The following is a 23,527-nucleotide window of genomic DNA, read 5'->3' as shown; positions in this document are numbered from 1 at the left end:
GCTAAGGAGGGGAGTGGCTTTGATGGGCTCCTGGTGTCCAGCCAGGGTCAATGCATCACAACCACAAAAGCAGCTTCCAGAAATCAGTCGAAAGGGTGAGAATAATAACCTCAGTTCCCTTTTAAGTAGGAACAGCCACCTGCTGTTGAAAATGGGGCAGAGCTAAGTACTTAAATAGACTGTTTGCATATTAAATACCTCTAGTCACAAGCAGGATGGCACATAAAAATAAGAAATTCAGACTTGGACATAATTCTGAATTTTTTGTATTCCTGAGGCTGGCATGCCAGAATTCTACTAGCAAGCTTAATACAAAGCAAATGCAAACTTCCAGTGAAAGTCATGGCCTGCTCCTTCTGGCTCCTTCCTACTCTGTGATGACCTGAGTCAGCTGAAATGTCAGTAGAATTTTCTACATCTTAATCCTTTAAACTGGCTGTGAAGTTAGAACAATCAAGCCATTCCTAACTTTCTGCTCTATTGATTGGAAACTTTGGCTAGAAGCAAGGAGAGCTATTTTTGCTTCTAAAACATGGCCAAACACCACAATGAGAGGTGAGAGTACATGCTTCAAATAGGCTGCTCGCTCTGCTTTCCTCAGATTTCCATTTTTCCAAACCCATGACTCACATGTGTTTATTAAGAGGCCTTTCTCTGCCATTGGCCAGTGTGAGAGCATTGTCTGCTGCTTCCACAGCATCATCAGTGCATAAATGGCTGCATCATTAGCCATTAGAGCACTACTAGGAACAGTGAGGTGTTTAGTGGGAGAAGTGGGGACTAGTGCATGGGGTTGTGCAGTCTAGTGCATTTGTTTTTCCCCAAATCTAGCTTTGTGGCTAGTGCCCTGTCCTGGAAACTTAGTGCTGCTGGCTGTAATTCTGATTCAGCATGGGATTTTGACTTCAAGCTCAGGAGCAGATTTGTTCTAAGATTGATATGAGTTTTCAGTCTTTCACTACTCTTTCAGAAACTGTTCTGGAGGAAACAGAAGGATCCTGCCCTGTTTACCGGGTCTCATGAAATGGCCCAGAAGTCACAGGAAATAGAGGCAGACTGTCACACTTGCTCAGTCAGAAGAAACCCTCCACAGTAGCAGATTTGGACTGAATGGTTTAATAAGTCCTTCACCAATTTTTCCATAATTACATCAGTTACCATAATTCACTTTATTTCCAATGGGTCATTCATGATATCAGCAACAAATTATGAATTTACTTCTACCTACTATCTTGTCCCTATAAGTTAGAAGGCGCTTCATATATTCTTAGCTCTTACTCAGTGAAAGCTCCTCTGTTCTATCAACGTATCAGAGGATGAACAGAATGGAATTTATGCGTTTACAGGACTGATCTGCTTAAACTTGAGTTGCTTTTTCACTTTGTCCCAAATCAAGCTGTGATTCTCTCCAGTGAATTCTTGCCCTGTCATACCATGGCACAACATCTCCCAGGGTGGTTACTCAGGAGGTCCATGCAAGTTCAATAACCTACAGCCCATCCCTTTGCAGGGAATGCAGCCAACAGAAGCTACAGAAGCTACACATAAACTTCTTAAGGGTACCAGATGTTCAACCTTAGCTAGAAAACAGGAGACCAAGAAAAGGCTTTGAATAGAAAATGGGAGTCTTCCCCAAGGGTTTCTCATGCTGCATTAGGGACCTAGGAACATGTTGTCTCCTGAAGGCTTACGAGATATCACAGTCTGAGACAGTTCTGACCTCTTGTAATTTTGCTGTAAAACATCCAGCTTTGAGCCTCTTGGGCAAAAATTGTCTTCCAGCTCAGTGTTGGGATGAGTTACAGCACCAAGGCAAACAGGTGAAAATGCAGTATGGTGGAAGTTACTCTTCCCCATTGTGAACGTGTCCTGACAAACACGTAATGTAGTCTGTTAAGCTGATGCATTGGTCAGTATTTTTAATAACTTTAATACATTCAGTAAACACAAAAAAATATTTAACAACATTAAGACATTGACACAAAAATGAGAAATGCAAATGCAATCTCTAAGTTTTATTTTTTCTGTTATTTTTCTTGCCTGGCTTTTCTGAAGCTTTTGCTTCCCTGTTCTGTTTATTTTTTTTGTCTTTCATTTTCTTCATGTCTTATATTCCCTGACAGTCATTACAATTGAATCTACATATAATAAATATAAATTATAACACATTAAACTTAGTCACAAACAACTGTTACAATTTCTCAAGCTCAAATTTTTTAGTTTTGGTATTGGGAGATCTGCCAAAGTTTCCAAAAAGTGTTAAAAACACTGGAATAAAAACAAGACCATGAAGAGCCCCAAACAAAATAACAAGGAACATGATCTTGAAGAATGTCCTAAAGATGTAGGTGTTTGCTGCAGCCAGGACAACTATTCCTAATATTGTAGAAACTGCACCTTGTAGTACCGGGTAACCTAGCAGGGACAGAGCTTCAATTGCCCTTTTATTGGCTGATGACTCTCCACTTGTAACAAAGGCATAGGAAATATGAGCAGAAAAGTCTACTGAAAACCCAATACAAATGACCAGGTTGATCATGGATATGGAATCAAGATTGACATCCCAGAACGTCATGAAACCAGCAACACCAACTATAACAGAGGCTATAGCAAAAGTCACCCACAAGCAGCACAGTGGGTTGGGAATGAGCAGAAGGGAGACAACGAGCATCGCCCCGGCAGCAACGACAACGTTCTGAACAGTGTTCTGCACTATTACTAGGTACTGGTCATAGTAGATGAAGGCTGGGTGATACACCTTCAGTGGAATGCTGCACTGCTTGGCTGCCTCTCTTAACTGATTGAGGAGATTCTTCTCATCCACGGCTGATGTCACATTCACTGTCTGAATGAAGAAACGTGAAGCTTCTATTTCATCCTGAGTCTTGTCTATGTCCCACTCAAAACTGGGAAGAATTCTGAACAGTATAGTTAAGTTATTTAAGAAGTCCGTCTTACTGTTTATATTTATCAATTTGTTTCTTTTGGCAAGTTGTGTGTATTCTCGCAGCCATGACTCTGAGTAGTTTTTATCTACATAGGAAATGTTCTCTAAGTTCTGTACACAGCTCTCAATGCCAAGACGCACCGACTCATTCCAATAATCTACACCCTCAGTAATGACAACCATGACCCTGGGTCCATATGCCGAGAAGTATTTATCATCATCATCGTAATATGGAATAATGTAGGAGTCGTCATTTGCCAGATTTCGGAGATCGATGCCTTCCCTGATCTGAGTACACCCATAAATGCTGCCACCCAAATATGCTCCGTACAGCAACACCATGAGCAGCTTGATCCATTTATTTGTAACAAAAGGGCCATAATACTTTTTAAAGAATACACTCATTGGATGCTCCCCTTCTGGCTGAGATGGCTGCCTAGAACAGCTGCCGATACAGAAAGCATTGTACAAGCAGGAGTTCTCAGCCTGATCTTTACCTACATCCACACGCATACAAGTCAGCCAGTGTCGGTTCCCTTGCTCCCTTTTGTGATTTAACACCAGAATTGCCCCAAAGAAGGTCATGGTATATACATAGCAGAAGACAAAAGCTGTACCCGTATAGAGGCAAAAAGACCTCACAGATGGAAAAGCAGTCCAGGTGCCAATGAAGAAGGCCAAAACATCCGTGAGAGTGGTGATGGTCACAGAAAGTGCTGCCTCTGCATAAGTCTCAGACAGCAGAGATTTAACATTGGATTTCTCTTTTTTCCTTGAACTTTGTTCCCAGGAAGCAATCATGATGAACATGTCATCAACGCCAACCCCTGCAAGAGGAGACACTGTTAACGCTGCACTGCAAATGGCAGCTTCCAACACCCAACAAAACAACATCAATCACATTTCATTCTGCATAAAATTTTGAAAAAGGAAGCTTTACTACTAGCAATGCTCTAGTGCTGATGCAAGTTACAAGAGAATGAGGAAAACAGATCCTTTGTGTGTAGCTGAATATATTGTCTTTCAGCACATTCCTGGTGACCTGGTGGTTTGTTTTTCCCTCACTGACTGCTGAAGGACTGAGCACACCTACTGCATCTCTGACAAGTGTCTGGTAGCTGATGTCCACATGTCCCCTGATGCAGATGACACAGATTTCAAAGCATCGCATATTCTGATGCTCAACTATTCTTATCACTGGAAGCATCCCCTATTATCTCAGGAATCTCTTCTTCAGCACTGCAGCAACTCTGACCAGTAATTTCTTGTTCTGCCTTCAGAGTGCAGGAAGAGCAGTTGCTACCACATGGGAGAAGAATGATTCCAGTGGCTTACTTTTTTAATGCTCTTTGCCTTCCACTTCTCTCCAGTTTATCTTCCAGCACTTATTCACAATTTATTATCCATTTTTGTTCACATTTATACTGATGCACTCACAAATATTACCTGCCAGGTCCCTGGGAAAACCTGCTGGAAAGACTGGATCTTCCTGGATCTTTTTGCTAAGATGTTACAGTAAGTGAGCTGATGTTCAAAAACGGAGAGCCAATGGGCTTCTCTCACCTCTGCTAACTCCCAAGATTATTATCTCACACCTTTCAGTATTTTGCCATGTTGTTAAGAGCTCTTGTGTTCACTAAAAATTACTCACACAAAAGGGAAAGCAAGGCTATGTGAATAGTGGAGTGAGATTTAGCCAAGCACAGAAAAAGAGATTAAATCATTACCTGCTACCTGAACAGGCAATTGCCAGTAAACATGCAAAGATAAATTAAGCAGCATGTCAAAAGGTACTATTGGATGGCACTGAGCCTGGCTGATTCAAAAAGCAAGCAGCCTTCAAAAAAACCCTCTGATGTACTGAGAATTTGTTTGCTTTAACTCAAGGAAAAGTCTGTATGTTATTTCTGAAGATCTGAAGAGACTGGGCTTAAGCCCTTTCCCATACAAAAGGGGCTTTTTGATAGTTGGAGCCACTGCAATTGATAAGCAAACAAAAGTAAATAAAAAATTAATTGCAATTATGCAGGAAACAAAGAAACAATACCTGCCCTAAGGAGCATTTGCATTGGACAGTTTAGGATGATGCACAGTCTCTGTCAACCTGGGAGCTCCATTTGTTTTCCTCAGCATGAGACCAAGCCCAAGAAAACATCAGATTAATGTATCATATATGAGACCAGAAAGGATTTAAAAAGCAATTATTTGTTTGCAGCAACATTCTCTAACAGTATTTGGAAAGTTCAGCACTGGCTGTTAAGCAGTCTGTGTAACAAGGAGGCAAAGATACCAACTTCCTTTGGTTTTTGGGGGGAGCTGCTTTCACAAATGGTGCATCACTTCCGTTGCACAGCTAAATAAGACTGGTTAGTACACAGATGTTCTATAGCAGAGGATTAATCATTCTGGCTACATTTCCAGGGACGCTAGAATGCTAGAAGTACTACCCTAACCACTCTCTCATTTACAGTCTTCCTGCTGTAGCAGTAGATTTAGATCAGTCTTGTCCTCTGGAAAAAGCTGCCATTGCAGTAGAACCCATCTCCAGTCCCACTGTGGGCACACTGAGCTGAGCTGAGGGGCTTGCCCACCTGTAGGTGCTCTGAGGGGGCTGCACCTCTGGGTATCTCCTCCACTCACTTCAGGAGAAAATGTTGTATTATCTGACATTCACATCATAAAAGACTGACATTATTTTAACTTCACTCTGGTCTTTGTATCTGAATACAACTCACATTTTCTACTTACCCAGAATCAGGAATGGTGCATTTGCTACAGTGACCACAAATGGCACTCCACAGAGGAGCAGCAATCCAAAGCTGCTTAATACAGCTAAGCCAGAAGAAAGCACTCCACAGCTTGCAAGCCAGATATTATTTCTTATACAGCTCAGTCTGAAAATATTTCAAGGAATATTTTAGTTATATTTCACCAAGTGTTTAGCACGACAAGTATACAGATACCAGTGATACCCTCTCTCAGAATAACTCCTGATAAAAGCTGCTAGGAGAGTTCACAGGTGTCAGCATTACGCAAAGTTAATTTCTCCAGGAGGTTGTGGGAACTGACAGTGGTCAAATAAGGGATTTTCAGGCTTCAGGCACTAGCTTGAGCCTGTGGAAAAGTCAAGTACACAACTTTCTCACTCTGGCCTGGGAAATCATAAGGAGGAATCCAAACAATCCTTGGAAGGTGAAAAACCATTAGCAGGTGGTGTCTTTCTAACTTGTTATTTACTTGGAAATAATGGTCAAAGATGTTGTTCTAAATGACCAGTCATATTCATTGTACCAAAGTGGTGTAAAAGAAGAGCATGTTTCTAATAAACCTTCACTCTAATGCCCTCTGATGAAGGCTTGGAGTCTCATATCATTATATTACTGTCCCAACTTGTAAAGATAGGAGGTGTTATACACATTATTACCACTGTCCAACTGCATTCTGAAGAGTAAAGATGTGTACCTATCTTTGCATCAATAACAACAGATGACGGCAACATAAGGATACATAAACTCTACCAGTGAGGCTAGACTCTGGGTGACCCAAAAAAGGTGAATTTCTAGAATGTCTTTGATTTTACCTGAGTCCCTGCCATAAGCATATCAGTGGAAGCACCCTTCAGGCAGTACATGCCGTGTAGAGAAGCTTTCTCATCAGGCAGGTTGGCTACCAGCCTTTGAGGGCTGGCTCAAGCATTCCACAATAAATGCTCTAACAGGTGTGATGCTTGATGCAAGCACTAAACCAGGCTGCTCACCCTGCAAGTACAATTTTCTTTGGAAGTACAGGACACAGACACTGCTGTGGTTCACTTTCCATCAGGACAAAGAAAGGACAGGTTAAGTTCTCTGTGGACAGCATGTAAGGCTCTGATTCTACTAGCAAGCAAAAGAACTAAGGCTGTACCTAGACTTGCAGGAATCTATGATGCTCCTGCTCATCCACCTGATCCTTAACTAAGTACTGAACACTTGTTCAAGTTTTCACGGGCCATCTAAGCATCTGGGAAATACACACAAAGAGACAATAAAAATCAAAGAAATAAATTTTGCCTCTAAAATGTCATAGAAATTCTGCAGCTTCGAGAATACCTTCACTTAGCAAGAGCAGAAACCAACTGAGAGAGGTAAAGAGCAAAGATCACTGCTCGTTGAGCCATAGATTAGAGACATTTTACCTTAGGCAAGAGATGACTGCAAAGTTTATTGTTAAGAAGTATGTTATGGAGAAGAGCGGAATCACACTCTTGGCATTTCCTTCAAACTCCTGTTGTCTGGACAGCGAGGTAAAGTAAGTCACCTGCCGTTAAAAGACCAAGGAAAGAAACGATGAAACACTTTTCCTTCTCTTCTTGGTCTTTTTGCACACACACAAGCAAGGCCAAACACCAAGCTGGCAGAGGAGCACTGCCCTGGCCCTCGCAGCCATCCCGCCGTCCTCTGCCACCGTCTCTTTCCCTTTCCTTTTCCCTTTTCCTCTCTCTTTCCGCGAAGGAGCTGCCCGGACATTTCTGTCTCGGCGGCTCCGCACGGCCGTACCCACTCCTGCGTTACCTGAATGGAGCCGAGGCGCAACTCCGCCACTTTGGACGAGATGTCCCGGAGGAAGCTCTCCAGCCACTGCCGGCTGTCCTGCGCCTCGGGGCCGTCCTCCCGCAGGTAATACACCAGCTTCAGGGCCCGCGCCCCGCGCACCCGCCCGCCCTCCGCCTCCACGCCGCCCAGCGCGGTCCCCAGGAAGACGCTGTCGTTGACGGGGAAGCGGAGGCTCCCCGGGGCGGGCGGTCCCGCATCGCCCCGCCGCGACAGCAGCGGGTTGGGGCTGGCGCAGCCGCCGGCGGTGCGGGCGCAAAGCCGCTCGTACTCGGCGTCGTGCACGGTGGCGTTCAGCCGCAGCACCTCTGCCCACGCCGCCGGGTCCAGGACCGAGGTCCCGTTCGTCGCCACGGCGATGAGGGCGGCGTAGGCGCCCTCGGTGGGCAGCCGCGGGGCGGAGAAGCGCTCCGAGTCATTGGTGGGGAAGTGCCGCCGCACGAAGTCGCGCTCGGCCTTGGCGGGCCCCCACGTCGGTGTGAACTGCCCCTCGATGTCGTTCGCCTGCCGCTGCGGCAGGAAGAGGAAGCCGGCGCCCAGCCCGCCCGAGAGCAGTAGCGGCACCAGCACGAAGGGCCAGGGGCAGGCGGCCACACCGCTCGCCAGCCCTGCGAAGAGCCGGCGCAGCGGCCGCTCCAGGCAGTCTGTGCTGCGGCAGGAGCAGCGCCCCGCGGGGTCCCGCGGCCCCGGCATGGGCGAGGCGGGCACGGGCTGCCGGCCGCAGCTGCTGCCGAGGGCGCGTCCCACGCCGGGGCCCGGCGGTGCGGTCTGTGCCGGCGCCGGAGGAGAGGAGAGAAAGAAAAAGGGGAGTTCAGAGCAGCGCTCTGCCTGTCAGGACCTCGAACCGCGTTTTTCAGCGAGCGGAACCGCCCCCGCCGTGACTCAGCGGGGATTCCACCGCCTCCCTGCGAGGCAGCGGGGGCCCGGAGGGCAGAGCAGGCTCCCCTCACCGCGTCCCGCCCCGGCTTCCTGCCCCCCTTGCTTTCTGTTCTCCCCGTGGCTCTGGCTCCGCGGGGTCCGGCCCGTTTGCATCGCCCGCCTTGCTGAGCCGCTGTCCGCAGCCCTGCTTTGGCTCCGTGCTGTCCCTGCCGCTTCCCGGCACAACCCCACGCCTGCATTTCATCCTCTAGACGTCATCGGCTTTTTAAGTGTTTTCCCCGAAGCCGCTGCAGCCGCTACTTTACTACTATGCATTATTCTTCTATCTGAAAGCAAAACACAGACAGTGGTGATGTAAACCTTGCAGTGTTTGCTCTCTCAGCGTACTGGTTTAGAAAACAGGAACGTGACAGCGGAAGAAATAAAAGACTTTGAAACAAGGGTTAGTGATTCCAATTGTCAAGTCACAAGAATATCACCGGTGTGATATGTCAGAGCTTTATGCAGTAGCAGTGATAGAAAGGACCTTTTACAAGTCCAAAAACTATCTTGCAGCCTGGTGTTCCTGACACCGGTGCAAGTGATTTGAGTGGCTTCAGGCTGAGAAGAACATTAAGTTCAGATGTGACAGTGCTAGAGAGGTGTCCAGACAATGTCACTGGCAGGCACTTGTCCTTGCCTTTGAGAGAAGCAACTCCCTTCTCTCCTGGCAGTACTTGCAGAAAAGTTGTAGGTATTTCTTTTCTCACAACTAGGGAAGACAGGCTTGGCACCTGTGAGTATAAAAGCCAGCCAGCCTCTGAGCAAGGTTATATATCTCCTGCTTCACTCAGCGCCTGGGGCAGATTGGATCCTGGTGATTCCCTTTTCCGTGCACAGGTGTTCTGAGACAGGTATGTCAGGCACTTAGAAACTATTTCCTGTAGCTCCTAACTTGTTGAAACCTAGGAACTGGTCTGGTGGCAGTAGCTGCCCAGTCAGGATACCCACTGGGCACAGGCCAGTGCCTTTAGGCTAACTCTGAGGCTTGGGAATCTGCCTTACAGCATGGAAAGATGGCTCCACCAACTCTCAGTTCAGAGTGGTGTTCAAGAATGTGAAAAACAACATTCACTTTCCTGGTAAATTTTTAAAGGTTTAATAAAAAAAAGACAATAGGAGACAAAGAAAATAAAGCAAAGGGTTAAAATGACCAGGTGCTTGGCACTCTGCTAAGAGCACACCTGGTGTTTTGGAAACACCCTTTATATACCTTTATATATTGCATCAACTTGATGCATATTCATAGACTTTATGCATATTCAAACTTTTCTATTACCTAGTTTACATTTTCAAGGAACTTTTGAGCATGACCATTCCTTGGGTCCACCTTTTTTAGAGCATGTGTGTTTCTTGGCTTGTGGTTTTAATCCTCTTCTTATCACCTTTTAATTTGGGCCTTGGCTCCCTCTTTCCACAGATGGTGAGTGGTGGTAAGCAGCAGGGTCCTCATCCTCTGTTCATTGAATGTTATCCTAACTAAGCAGACAGTTCAAACATACTATATTGACTATTACAGCAAGGCCATTTTAACATTATACATATAGTATTCATCTTAATACTTGCAAAAAGCCAATATTATAATATGTATTTATAACAAGTGCATGCCAGTCTTCTCTCAGAATCTGGATTATTGTCCTTGTTCCCTGGCCTATTCATGCACTTCATCTGAGTTCTAATAAGATAAAGTATGCTCCTTGGGGCAGGGCCAGGAACAGTCACAAGACTTCCAGCAAGTCAAGGTTTCTGGTATTTTTTGAAGGAAGTCACAACCTTTCTCTTTGTTGTTATGTTGCATTTGCTGGAAGTTTCAAAATGAGATTCCAATGAATTACTCTTTGGCCTTCCTTCCTTCCCTCCCTCCTTCCCTCCCTCCTTCCTTCCCTCCCTCCTTCCTTCCTTCCCTCCTTCCTTCCTTCCCTCCTTCCTTCCTTCCCTCCTTCCTTCCTTCCCGCCTTCCTTCCTTCCTTCCCTCCTTCCTTCCCTCCTTCCTTCCCTCCCTTTGCAATTTTTTTGAGGACCCTCTAACTTTTGTAGTTTCTTTCAACCACGAGCATTTACAAATCTTGACTGCTCCCTTCCCTTTAAGGTGTGACATCCCTTTTCATGGACAGGATGCCGTGGTTAAAGGGGTCCATTTGGGATATCACCCGTGAATTCCAGACAAGTAGTGATGGGAACAATATAAGGTGTGCCCAACTCCCCTGGGCACAGAATGAGAATGTGCAAATGGAAATTCGAATAGCCCTGGGGCAGGACTTAAATGGATAAATGTGGTGTTAAGTGAATAAAAGGTACGGAAGCAGAAAAGTAAAGCAGTTTTATCTGCTATTTTTTGCCCAAAAGGAGAGGTATGCCAACAAACAGGCAGGGGGAGAAATTATTGGATCGACGCAGGGTTTGGTGAAAGGACTGCAGGATCAGTTAAATGAGAGAGGAAATAGGCTTTAGTAGCAGGTGTTGCTTGCTGCCGGGGGCGATAGTGAGGACAGGCTGCGGGCTGCTCGCTGCTGAGCGGCCTGAGGAAGAGGAAGAGGAAGAGGGGCGGTCGGCGGACGCGCTGCTCGAAGCGCTCCAAGAGGCTGCAGGCACAGGGGCTGCTCGCAGCTCAGCAGGCTCGGGAAAGGGACAGTGAGCTGCAGGCAGAGGCAATGCTTGCAGAGCAAGAAATCCACAATGGAGAAGGAGGAAGGAAGAGGGGATACCTGGGCGGGGGTTGGGTCCAAGGTTTTACCAGAGCAGGAGCTGAAAGGTGCAGCCTGGAGAAGCTGCTGCCAGTGAAGGAACCAGCCCCGTGTTCACTGGTCTCCTGTGCTACCCACTGCCTCAGCAAAGGAGCTGAGCATGGCCTGGAGTGAGGGCACTGAGGAGCAAAAGGTCTGGGGAGGGAGGAGGAAGTGTCTGAAGGAAAGCAGGATTTGTCCTGAGAGTTGTTTGGTTTTTTTTCAGTCTCCCTTGATACCAGAATCTGTAATTAATAGATTGTAAAATGGCAAATAAATTAATTTCATTTAAATTCCCTGAAGGATGAAACAGCTTTTGCCTGTGACAAAATCTAATGGAAATTTCTCTGGTACAATTTGTAACAGTCCATCTTTGTTCTTTCCCAAGATACCTCTGAGAGCATCCTGGCTGTGTCTTCCCTGTACCTTCCCATAGGATGTCTGAAGACATCAAGATGCTCCCTACCCATGGTCATCTCCAGATGAGACCTAGGTCCTTTGCCCTGGTACATTCGGTGCTCCAGAACCCAACCATCATGGTGCCCCTCAGTGGTCTCATTCCAGTGAGCTGGTATCTCTCTTGTGCTGGAGAGCCCTGCCCTGAGCACCATGGTCATGATGAGGTCTTGAGCTGAATGAAGAAGATAATCACTTCCCTTGCAGTGCTGGCTAAGCTCTCTCACTGATGCAGTCCCCAGTGTGGTTGGCTGTCACCACCGCAAGGTTGTGTTGTTGACTCATGTTCATACACTGCTAACTCATGCTTAGCTGGGTTTAAAATAAAACTGTGACGTGTAAATTCTTATGAAATAAGGAGGAAGGGATGTCAACAGACTTAGCGCTTTTTAGTTTCTCAGCTTCGTGAGTATTTATTTCCAAGCATGCATTAATGAAAATCCCTGTCTGCTCCGTGTTTCATAGGTAGAAAATATCTTTGTGATTTCTTAATTATTTTCTTTTGCTTAATAAATCCCTTTAGCCTAAAGTAATTTCCTTACAAAGCTGCAAAGATACTTTGCAATCATGTTATTTGAAATAAAATGCCATGAGATAGCATTTCATGTAAGTTTTCCCAATTTTTTGAAAATCTCATTAGGAATTCTAGCTTGTACATTCTATTGTTTGGAGTGTTTAGTTTACACAGGAGAAATGACCATTTTTCTGTGCTTTATTTCAAGTTATGTTAATACTGTTCTTTAGCTACTTTTCATTTCTTAGCTGTCTGCTTTCATGAAAAAATAGGAAATCAAAATGTCATTATTAATAGTAAAGCAAAATCAATTTCACAGAATAGTTCTCGTTAGAGAACTGTCTAGAGATCTAGTACATTCTGCCCTGCTTAAGGGCCCTCTTGCTCAGGACATTGTCCAGTCCAGTTTTGAACATCTTCAGTGGTGGATCCTCCACAACTTGGAGCAACCTGTTCCAGTACCCGAGAATCCTCACTGTAAAAAGGTCTTGGTTTGATTCTTACTATGGAGGTAGTATAGAAAAGTTGTAAAATCCACTGTGAACACCAGTGCAGCTATCAAGAAGTTAAGAACTGAATTTGTCTTGTCTATTTTCACAAAGTCTTTGAGCTCAGTGGTAGACTGTGGTGAAGGGCAACACAACCAAGTCTCAGAAAACACAGTGTGTTTTAATTTCAAAATGCAGACCTGTGTTCTTACATTTTGAAGGGACATTTGTAGTTCCAAGTTCTCAGTCAGAGCATAAATGGCTTATTTCTGACCCTCTCTTTGGAATGCCAGGGCAGAGGGGCATTTCCAAATACTTCCAGTCTGCCCTTGGAAGGTGCTTTGCAAATTGTGTGAGACACACTGGACATTGGAGTAAAACAAAGTGGTATCAAGTAGTCTTGTTCATTCATAGTTTATTCAGTAGGTGTTTATTCATGCCGAGGAGCTGCTTTTCCTCTGCTTTGGGAACTCACAGTGACACTGAAATTGTCACGTGCTGGGCGCTGGCAGGATGAATGCCTCCTCTGCTGCATGATAAGACTGCATTCATTTGATTTTTCCATTTTTGTTTTTGAGACGAATGAAGATGCTTAAATGTTTTAAATGTCTGGATGATACTGTGGATAGAAACTGTCTATTTCAATTGAACATTATCATGATGAACAGAATTTCAGCTTTTCAGTGTAAGATACCAGAAAGGCAAGGTGAGCTGCCAGATATTACTTTAATTCTGGGGAATATTTTTTCCAAGCTGACTTAAGAAAAATTCTTGTCTCCACAGAGATTTCATAATCACGAGGTTTCCCAAGAAGACTGCATAAAACCCTGGAAGGCAACGATCTGATGTAATGTGAACATCATTCTACTGAAGAACCCAATCAACTTTTGTACTTGTACATCCCTATAAAAGGTCCATAACATTTCACTTAATGTGCATGAATGATTTCCCAACTTGCTTCCATGAGAACTGAATTTGTTTGCCTCTGTAATCAGTTGTTATTACTAGAGTGTGTTATCTTTGTAGTCTGCTTCTTTTTGCATATGTTTATAAGTTTCCTCATAGAATGGTCAGTCATTCAGGAACTGTAAGTGCACATTATTATGGAGAAAAACAGAAAGTAAAACTACAGTGCCTCTCTTTTACTCCTGCTTTGATCAGGTAATGTCTGCTTGAAAATTTTTGGTGGCTTTTTTTTTAAACACTACCTTATTTTGTATATTTATGTATCAGAGAATACTGATCTGAATATATACCGAACTGTGATTTATTAGAGCTCAGAAACACAACAAATATATTGTAGGGGCTAATGTGAGCATTTATTCTGTTACCCATGGAGGGGATGACCTTTCAAATCCCTCCCCATTTCATTTACTGGAAGGAAATTTTCTTCCCTGACAAGGAAATTTTCTGCCAAACACACAACTAATATGACCACTGCCCTTTTGCCCCACAGTGTTTCTGTGCCAACAGGATATTAGAGAAGGTGACTCCTTGTCAGGTTAATCCAGTCTCCCCTGGCATATGTTGATTTATTATGGGTGTGCATATCAGGGTAATATCTTCTTCTGTTGCTGGTGCAAACATGGAAGTCTGCTTGTCTGGCTCTATCTATGCCTATATATTTTTATCAACGTGTGGTTTTAAACTTCATTCTGTGAGCCAGAATATTTCCAGAGATGTCAGTACCTGCTTCACATACAGTATAGCAAAGCCCTATAGAGAATTTCAGCTTATTGAATGCCTGTCAGCTTGGGAGTATGTTTCTTAGAATGCTGACATGTCACATGGAGACTTCATATCCTTAGAAAAAAACCTTTTTGATCCCTGAGTATTTACAGCCACATTAAATATTACTTCTCAGCAATGAATCAGAGTGCATCCTGATCCCACCTTGGTGTTCCCCTCGTACCTTCGTCTTTCTTCATCCCTTTTTTTTTCCTCACTGGTCAGCTGCTGGAATATGGTCCATGGAAATCGCTCCTGTTCAGTTAGAAATGCTCTCAGACTACTAATTGTAAAACACAAATGTAATGCTAGCTGTCTTCCTTTCCCTTTACCTTTCTCAGATAGGAATTATCCTCTAACTGAAAGAGTCTTTTTTCTTCCTTTTTCAGCCATTCCTCATGTTCATTTCATCCACTTGGAGTGGGAGTCCAGTAACCACTTGACTGGTCCACAGCTCTGTTCAGTGCTCCACTGCCTTAGTTGGCCAGATGATGTGGTGTAACCCTAGCCAGTAACGGAGCACCACACGGCTGCTCACTCCCTCTGAACTCCAGCTCAGGTTCAGACCTGTCCTGTGCAGCAGCACACAAACAGCAGGAGCACCCTGGCCACCTGCCAGCCCAAGCACATTGCCATGGCTGTTATCAAGATGTTCCCAGGCACAACTCAATAAGGTGAGAAGCAGCAAAAAGCAGTCACTAACTAGCACCAGGCCCTAACATGCAGTCAGGAAAGTGAGCCCCATGGCAAGCACAGGTACCCACTCATCACCAGCTAAACAGCACTAACAGATATAAGTTCAGTCCAGCACAACCCAGTCAGATCTGTCATTGTCTCATACCCTTCAAGCCCCATGTTGGGCACCAAGCAAGGACTATTGTGGTTTAACCTCGCTCAGCAGCTAAACCCCAGGCAGCCACTCACTCACTCCCTCACCTGCAGGATTAGGAAAAAGAATTAGAAGGATAAAAGATAGAAAACTCATAATCTGAGATAAAGAAAGTTCAACAAGGAAAGCAAAAACTGTGCAAACAAGCAGAGCAAACCAGGGAATTAATTCACTGCTTCCCATTGGCAGGTAGGTGTGTTCAGCCATCTCCAGGAGGGCATGGCTCCATCATATGCAATAGTTACTTAAGAAGAGAAAAGCCATCATTCCAAAAGTGTTGTGTCTCTCCCACCCCTTCCTCATTTTTCTCCCCAGCTTGATATACTGAGTATGATGTTTTATGGTATGGAATATCTCTTTGGTCAGTTTGGACCACCTGTCCCAGCTGTGTCTACTGCCAACCTTCCATGCACCCCCAGCTTCCTTGCCAGAGTGACAGTACAAAAAGCAGAAAAGGCCTTGTCTCTGTGTAAGCTCTGTTCAGCAATAACAAAAACATCTCTGTATTATCAACTCTGCTCAGCACAAATCCATTACACAACCCCGTATCAGCCACTGTGAAGACAGTTAACTATCCCAGCCCAAACCAGCACACCAGGTCTCCATAAACTGTTAAAGGCACACAGACACTCATCTCCCATGTAAGTAGATCCTTATACTGTCACCATCTAGAGTGGGTGGGCAGTCCTAGGTAAAGAGGCTTCAATTTATGTGTCCTAGATTAGTATATAAATCTTCAGTTCACGTGCCTGTCTGACATTTACACGAGGTCTGTTCAGAAGAATAATATTTCCAAAGAACTTTTCTGTCAGTAAAGCAGAATTTCAGCTGTTCAGTTTCTTCCGGCTCATTCTAAGGCTACAGTGTTACCAAAATAAATTTTTAGGAAGAGGCAAATTTCCACAACATGAGACTAGTGCTGGATTGTTCAATATCCAAATGGAGATTAGTGATCAGTGGTGTCATCAGGCTTCCAAATTGGGATCAGTAGTATTTAATACCTTTATCAATGGTATGGACAGTGGGGTTGGGTGCACCCTCAGCATATCTGTAGGTTACACCAGGCTCAGTGGTGCAGTTGACAGCCCTGAAGGACAGGATGCCATCCAGAGGGAGCTGCACAAGACTGAGAAGTAGTCCCATGGGAATCTCATGAGGGTCAACAAGGCAAGGTTCTCTGCCTGGGTTGGGACAATCTCTGGTACCAATACAGGCTGGGGGATGAAGGGAATGAGAGCAGCCCTGCTGAGACAACTTGGGGATACAGTGGTGGATGATTCTGCCCCTCTGCTTTCCTCTTGTGGGACACTACTGTGAACTGTGACAGTGTAGTCCCCACCCTGCCTTTTTCTGCTTAAGTAATCGCCACCAGTGGTGGTTGTGATGGCTGTGTCTGACTTACAGATAACACCACAATGGCTAAGGGCCCTAAATCTTGCTTGACAACTAAGGGCAGTCAGTTTTGCTCAACAGGTCAGGGCTAGTTGAGCGTGCAACAATCCAAAATACATTTTTCATGGTAAGTAAGTCAGTCTTATTCCATGAACAATGGACAGTCTGAGCCCATTGAGCTGCCCTGTATGGGAGGGGAATTCATGCCAGGATCTCCCCTTGATCAGGGGCACCTCTTAGGTCTACTCTTCATGGCTGAGAGACTTTTACTGTAACAGATTCTTGGTAACTGATTAATAGCATGCTAAACTTTGAAATCATAGCTGAGTGGTATAAAGGATTGATTGTATACAGGTTATCCTTGAGGCATAAACCACTGACCTAGTCTGGAACTAAGTCTGCATCCATCTAAATTCCTCTCAGAAAGCAGTTTAGAGAGCAGTAGGTTTTTTCTGAACCTTGTGACTCAATAGGAAAGTGTCCCTGGCAGTTTTGTCTGACTCTGACCTGTACGCAGTTAAAAATCAAGTGTACCTTGAATTAAATCTTGTTAAACCACTGTCATATTTACTATCAGACTTTGTTAAATTGCTTGTTTATATTAATAAACACATTGCTACTTCTCTCTTTTGGGAGAAGTGCATCACTTAATCTGTGATACTGTTCTGGAATACTGCATTCATCTCTGGAGTACTTAGCACAGGAGAGACATGGACCCATTGGAGGGGGTCCAGAGGAAGGCCACAAAAAAACCCAAAGCAATGAAACAGCTCTTAGAGAGCTGGGATTGTTCATCCTGAAGAAGAAAAGGCTCCAGGAGGACCTTGTTTTGTCCTTTCAATACTTAAAGGAGGCTTATTGAACAAGACTGGGACAGATTTTTTAATAGGGTCTGTAGTAATAGAACAAGGTCTCATTGTTTTAAAATAAAAGAGGGTAGATTCAGAGTAGATATAAGGAAGAAATTTTTTACAATGAGAGGGGTGAAATACAGGAACAGGTTGCCCAGAGGGGTGTTAGGTGCTCCAGCCCTTGAAACATTGAAGAGCAGGTTGGACAGGGCTCTCAACAACCTGGTCTAGTTGAAGAGATCTCTTCTCATTGTAGGGGGCTTTGACTAGATGACCTTTAAAAGTTCTTTCCAACCCAAACTATTATATTTCAAATCACTTTGAGGTCTCTTGCCTAATGGGAATGGCTTGAGTTAAAAAAAAATCAATAAACAAAAGACCGAGAAACCAACCCATTCTTCCTTACTGGGAGGACTGTTAGTTGATGTGGAACAGAACCTCTTGCAGAGAGGCAGAATTTTTGGTGCAGCAGAACATTGCTGTTCCTTTTCCAAAGATTCCTTGAAAATTGGTACTTACCTGTCTTCCTTCCTCTGTTTTGTGATTGCTCTCACAGACAGTTCTTGTCATGCAAGACAAACAAGAGAACATAATCCGGGTAGGGAGTGCCCTGCATGGTAATTAATTATCTGCTTCAGGTTAATTGGGTCAAGTGTGCATCTTAGTCTGTTTCATTTGGAACATAATACCTGTCTCTGACTGGGATCTTCTCTGTGATTTTGAAAGTTCAATGCTTTTGGTTCATTGTTTGTTTTTTGCAGTTTTTTTATGTTTTTTTTTTTTGGGGGGGGGTGGGGGTTTGTCATTTGAGAAAATATGTGGAAGATGAAGATTAGTTCATGAGTCTTTTTAGGCTAATTTTCTGTGGCATAGGTTGCTGTCAACTTTGTTATCAAGAAGTACAATCTCACTTGACACTTTGGAGCTTTTCTACAGCCTTCAGAAGAAATCAACTGTGGATTTATAAGGAAGACTTTAGCCAGAAAGGATAAACTCATTTGGTGGGTAAGACTTTAACACCTTGATGGTGGACACTCACCTAGCTGATAGGCTTGTAGACTTCACAGTGAATCCAGAAGCCAAAGGCAAGTGGCTGTAATCCCCTAGTGGGATGAAGAAATGGGAGACTCAGGATGCTGAACAACAAGAAATGCAGAGGTTAAGGAGTAGGAAGAAGTTCTACTACCAGTAAAAAAAAGGAAATGACTACTCTGGGTGGCATAGACTATCCCATGTTTTACAGGCTGCAGATGGGTAATTTAGTGTACCTGGAGTTAAAAAGAAGTGAATAGCAACCAGGTACAGAAGTGACAACTTCTTCAGTAGCCCCTTATTGCCTACAGCCACTGACCAGGAAGGGTTGAGCATGGTTATGAGTGCCTTTAGCTGAGTGGCTGCATGAGGAGGTTAAAGAGGGTGCCAAGAGGGCAAGCAGAATGGAGCTTGGCTCTGCAACCTAGCAGCTAGGGTACCCATTTGGGGGATGAAAATGACTGATTCTGCTTCTGAATCAAGACTAACGGTTTTATCTGAAATTGCTACTGCCTCCACTAGCAAAATAATTCAGTGTAGATGGTTCAAAGTCTTCCTGGTGATTCTGTAGTAATTATGTGTGTAGATAACAGAGAACCTCATTATGGTGAGCAATTTATTAGCTCTGGCAAAAGGCACCATCTTCAGTGTCCACAAAGCTAAATGAATAGAATGTCATCAGTGCTATGTTTTGAAATAATCTACATGTGTTGGTTGTGCTCTGGGCCTTTTAAACCAGAATGAGCTCACAGGAGTGTCTAGTGTGTCTCTGGAATCTCATAGGCTTGCTAGAACAGGTTGGTTACTTTTCCAGGGCATAAAAGTTTTGGGTCTGAACAGGATGTCAATGATGTCTTGACAGCTCAGGGATCTTCTAAGCTGAAGACAGAGGTATCTAACCAGTTCATATTCTGGTCTGCTTGATTAAGTTTGGGGGTCTTTTTCTTGGTTTTGTTTTGTTTTTAATTAAATTTGTCTGTTAAGTGCCAAACATTCACTGAAATTCTGAGATAGCTCTTGAAATCTTTATTTGGATATAGTCCATATTGCCTTCCTGTTGACAATGGTAGATGAATATGTTTTGTAAGATGTTTTTAATCAGAGAAAAAAAATAATCCTGGTTGGAGTGCGGCATGCAGCACAGAAAATAAAAGGGTCATTGCATGCTGGTCTCTACACCACAGTTTCACTTACTTAGTAACTTTTTTCTACTTCCATTACTAATGTGTTTTGGAGCCTCACTTCAACTTTGCAGTTTTCACTGAACTCTGTTGACAAGCTTCAAGTTCCTTCTTGAACGGGGGAGTTGAATCAGATGATCTCTGTAGGTCACTTCCAACCCAAACCATTCTGTGATTCTATGAAAACTTGCATTTCCCACAACTTTGTTGACATGCCAATTAGTCATGCCTGCAGGGAAGCAAGCACGCAGGCAGAGAGAAGAGTCACCAATAGTCTTTCTCCTGGGCTGTTGCTCACCTGTTGTCCCCTGTTTTGGTGATTGTGCTGTAAAGAATTATTAATAAATACTGGAATTGTACCTTGAACTGCAAATGTCTGAGGTGGATCTGAGTTAACTTTGCTGGGAGCCTACAACATATATTACATCTTAGGAATACTTTTGTTAGTGAGAAGCTCTGTTTCTTACTCTGCCCACATCTTAGTCCCAGAGGTATCTCTACAGTGCAGTGCTTATCTGCATGACAAGTTGTATGTTGACTGCTTTTTTTCACTATGAGTATGAATGTGTATAATTTGTGTATCTGAGATCCTGCAAGGATTTTCAAATTCCTTTATCTTTAGCAAGGATTATTTAATTCCTTTGACTTTACTTATCTCTCTATTGGCTAACATTAGCCATTTGCACTTCATGACCTGGTATATGTTTGTGAGTTTTGCATGTCTTATGTGTCAATGTATGTGAAGTTTATTAAAATAGTTAAATGTGTTATTGCTGCCTACAAGACTGACAAAGTAACCTGTACATTTGGCCAGCTAGAGGCTCCCTTCAGTAATACCTATATTTATTCAGTATATTCAGTAATACCTGTATATTTAAACAGTTATATGGTTGTCTCACCACTTGCAAAAGAGTCTTGTGAATTGCCAGAAGATGCAATTTCCGTGAAAACTTGTTTGCTGTCTAATCCTGTAACAGCCTGCCAATCTGCAAAGGCTGATACATGCTCTCAAGTTGAGGGCTGCTAACAGGTTTGTAGAAAACAGCAAGAAAATGAGCTTTTCTTAAAGGAGAAGTTGATTGGGCTGTTATTTGAAGCCTCAGGCTGCAATTTATCAGCTGTCAAATAGACAGCTTCAGCCTTACTTCTAATTGTTTTGGTTGCTGACTAGATTGAAATGTGCACAATTTATTTTTGCATTAAAATTCTTAATTGTTCAATAATTTAATACTGAAGAAAAGTATAAATTATCTGCTCTGGGATGTTAAGAGAAGTCAGTGAGGCGTGCAGGGGTGGCTATGGTAAGGTGCATCATGGCTGAGTGTAGATCAAAGAGTACAGGGGGTTCCTGGTGCCAGGGACACCCAAGGCAGGGCAGGGAGCTCCTGCCTGCAGCCAGCAGCTCTCGTGAGAGAGGCTTCTGCAGTTCAGGCCTTGCCAGGAGCAACTGTGGGAGACTGAAATGGCCCTGGGGAGCAATGTGACCAGGATGGGCAGATGGGGATCAAGAGAGTGCAGTTGTTTGCACAGAAGGGCACGTGGGAAGAGCTGTGCTCCCTGCCTGTGGGCCCACAGCCCAGGGAGGTGCTCTAAGTCTCTGCCATAATAGTGGGCACATGCCTCATACAGAAACCCAGTGTTTCTAGAGAGAAAGCCTCTGAGATGTTTGAGGCTTCCATGCAGATAGGAATGGCAAGAAAGGAGACTTCAGTAGAAGCAGTAGATTTCAATGAGTGACCACATTCTTCTCCTGGAGAAAAGGTAAATCCTTCAAAAGATGTGCACAGGGTGTTGCATCAGCTGGCTGAGTTGCAGGAAACAGTTAAAAGGCTGTGCAGTGCTAGATAGGCTGAGATGGGCATAGATAAGTGACTTGAGAACCATACACCCGTAGCAGACAACGCAGAGAATGTGACATCTTTGACCCTTGGTACCCACAAAAGCCTGACTCTGGCTCATTCTCCACCCTCCATCATTGCCACCAAAAACAGATGTGAGGCTTGAACTGCCGTAGACACTCGTGAACAAGGTCTGAAGGGAGAAACTGTACCAGCAGCAGGCTGTGGGTGCCACGGGAGTGAATGACAAGTACTTGTAGTGAGTGGGTGGCACTCTGTTAAGGGGTATTGAGGCACCCATCTGCTGGCCTGGGAACAGGATATTCTTTCATAACTGTACCCTATTTGGGAGGGATGGAATCCACCTCTCTGGAAGCAGAAGGGAGATCTTTGATAGCAGATTGGACAATTTGGTGAGCTTGACTTTAAATGGGAGGACTCTGGGGGTGGGGTACAAAGTGGCAACACTTATGCCATTGCAACCAACTGAGGAATAAGTCAGGCCAACGGAGTAGTGACAAATTTTCCTTATTTGCCTGGTCAAATAGAACCGGAAGGCAGCAACCTGATACCTCAAGTGTGTGTTGATCAGTGCACACAGTTTGAGGAACAAACAGGAGGAACTGGAACTTCATGTATCAGTCAGAAAGTTACGATATCTCAGGAACAAGTGAACCACGGTGGGACAACCCACATGACTGAAGAATCACGATAGATGGCAATAGATGTTTCGTAAAGACAGGCAGGGATGAAGAGGAAAATGAGTCATGCTGTATCATAAGGAAAACCAGAATATGTAGAGGTCAACTACAGCAATTGAGATTCTAGCTGGACATTGATGTCTGGATGAACATTCTTCACAACAAGAACAACCAGTCATTGGAATAATCTCACCAGGGAAGTGGGATTCCCCAATTTTGACACTTTTAAGATTCAGCTGGACAGGGTGCTGGGCCATCTGGGGCTTTTTCTAAAAAAGATTGCAGCAGATGATCCTTGGGGTCCCTTCCAACCTGGTATTCTACATTACTATGAAATGCTTTTTTGTATTTACTATAAGGGCTACACATAGCTCAAGGCTAGTTCTACCTTTTTTTTTGTATACCTATTTATGCCCAGATATGTTCCATCTTTTTTAAAAAATAACATCTTAAATGTCTAAATGTAAGCCTTGATACCAAATGCAGTTACTCAATAGTGGAATTGCCAGGGGAACTTTTTGAGATAGCTGAATGCAGTGTCATGTATCAAGAATAAAGTGGGAATTTGAAAGGAAGGAGTACTTCCTTCTGAGAAGCTGCAGTTCTAAAGAGGAAACTGGGAGTCCTGTTAGATAATAACCTTAATTCACATTTCAGATTAAGTGCAGGGAAAAAGAATTAATGACATTCCTGCATACATGAAAAGGAATATTGGATAGGTATTGGGAAATTATTGTTCGACTGCATTTCCCAGTGAAAGTGGTTTTATACAGCTTTAACTCTCTAAATTGATCTGATCTTCCCACTGCAGGTTTTTCTTGTTGTTTTTGGAGAAGAAGGCTAGATGGTTACCGCAGACTATGTGCATAACACATGTGTAGCTCTGGTTAAATGGGGTGAACTCTCTCCCTGCCCCAGCAATGTCCAGAGTTTACACAAGGCATTACAGATTCCACCTCGAGGAAGTTAAGAGAAATCCTCTTGTGCTCCATCCTTTCCTTATCATTCAAATTTTAGGAAAATTTTGCAAACATCTTTATACTATGATGTCATGTCTTCTCTTCTACTTGTTGATCATCAGGAAAGCCTCTGTCCGTGCTCAGACTATTAGCATTGGCACTACACTATCCACAGTTGGTCTGAATGAGGCAGGGCCTGGATATTGTTTCAGGCTTTCAGCAAATGCATGCAGACAGTTTTACATTATTTACTGTCATATAAAAAGCTTTTGCAATCATACATGAGATTACTATAAAAGTGGAAAAAAAATCCAAGAA

The 23,527-nt window shown here is 43.9% G+C and overlaps 1 protein-coding gene and 1 long non-coding RNA gene across 2 annotated transcripts; one reads left to right on the top strand and one right to left on the bottom strand.

The window, feature by feature from the left end:
* Nucleotides 1–1,079: 1,079 nt before the first annotated feature.
* LOC131576081 (patched domain-containing protein 3) lies at nucleotides 1,080–8,621 on the bottom strand. The gene is made up of 4 exons (XM_058832404.1): nucleotides 7,501–8,621; nucleotides 7,125–7,246; nucleotides 5,696–5,841; nucleotides 1,080–3,774 (listed from the first exon to the last, which is right to left on the bottom strand). The coding sequence occupies exons 1-4, from the start codon at nucleotides 8,230–8,232 to the stop codon at nucleotides 2,192–2,194; spliced, it is 2,583 nt and encodes an 860-aa protein (XP_058688387.1). The 5' UTR covers nucleotides 8,233–8,621; the 3' UTR covers nucleotides 1,080–2,191.
* On the top strand, nucleotides 7,473–13,759 carry LOC131576087 (uncharacterized). The gene is made up of 3 exons (XR_009276921.1): nucleotides 7,473–7,605; nucleotides 11,569–11,903; nucleotides 13,422–13,759. It is a non-coding gene; the product is annotated as an uncharacterized LOC131576087 (long non-coding RNA).
* Nucleotides 13,760–23,527: the final 9,768 nt, after the last annotated feature.

Source organism: Poecile atricapillus, chromosome 2 (genome assembly GCF_030490865.1).
Source record: "Poecile atricapillus isolate bPoeAtr1 chromosome 2, bPoeAtr1.hap1, whole genome shotgun sequence".
In the NCBI taxonomy this organism is placed as follows: Eukaryota; Metazoa; Chordata; class Aves; order Passeriformes; family Paridae; genus Poecile; species Poecile atricapillus.
The sequence above is the reverse complement of the archived record's forward strand: the minus strand, read 5'-3'. Positions and strand labels throughout refer to the sequence as shown.

What these genes read in the sequence shown, in the direction of transcription:
- LOC131576081 (XM_058832404.1), bottom strand. Translation starts at nt 8,232, where the DNA reads ATGCCGGGGCCGCGGGACCCCGCGGGGCGCTGCTCCTGCCGCAGCACA. An exon ending in TGCGCCTCGGCTCCATTCAG is followed by an intron (nt 7,247 to 7,500) that starts GTAACGCAGGAG and finishes TTTTAACGGCAG; the next exon opens with GTGACTTACTTTACCTCGCT. An exon ending in TGCACCATTCCTGATTCTGG is followed by an intron (nt 3,775 to 5,695) that starts GTAAGTAGAAAA and finishes CTCCTCTTGCAG; the next exon opens with GGGTTGGCGTTGATGACATG.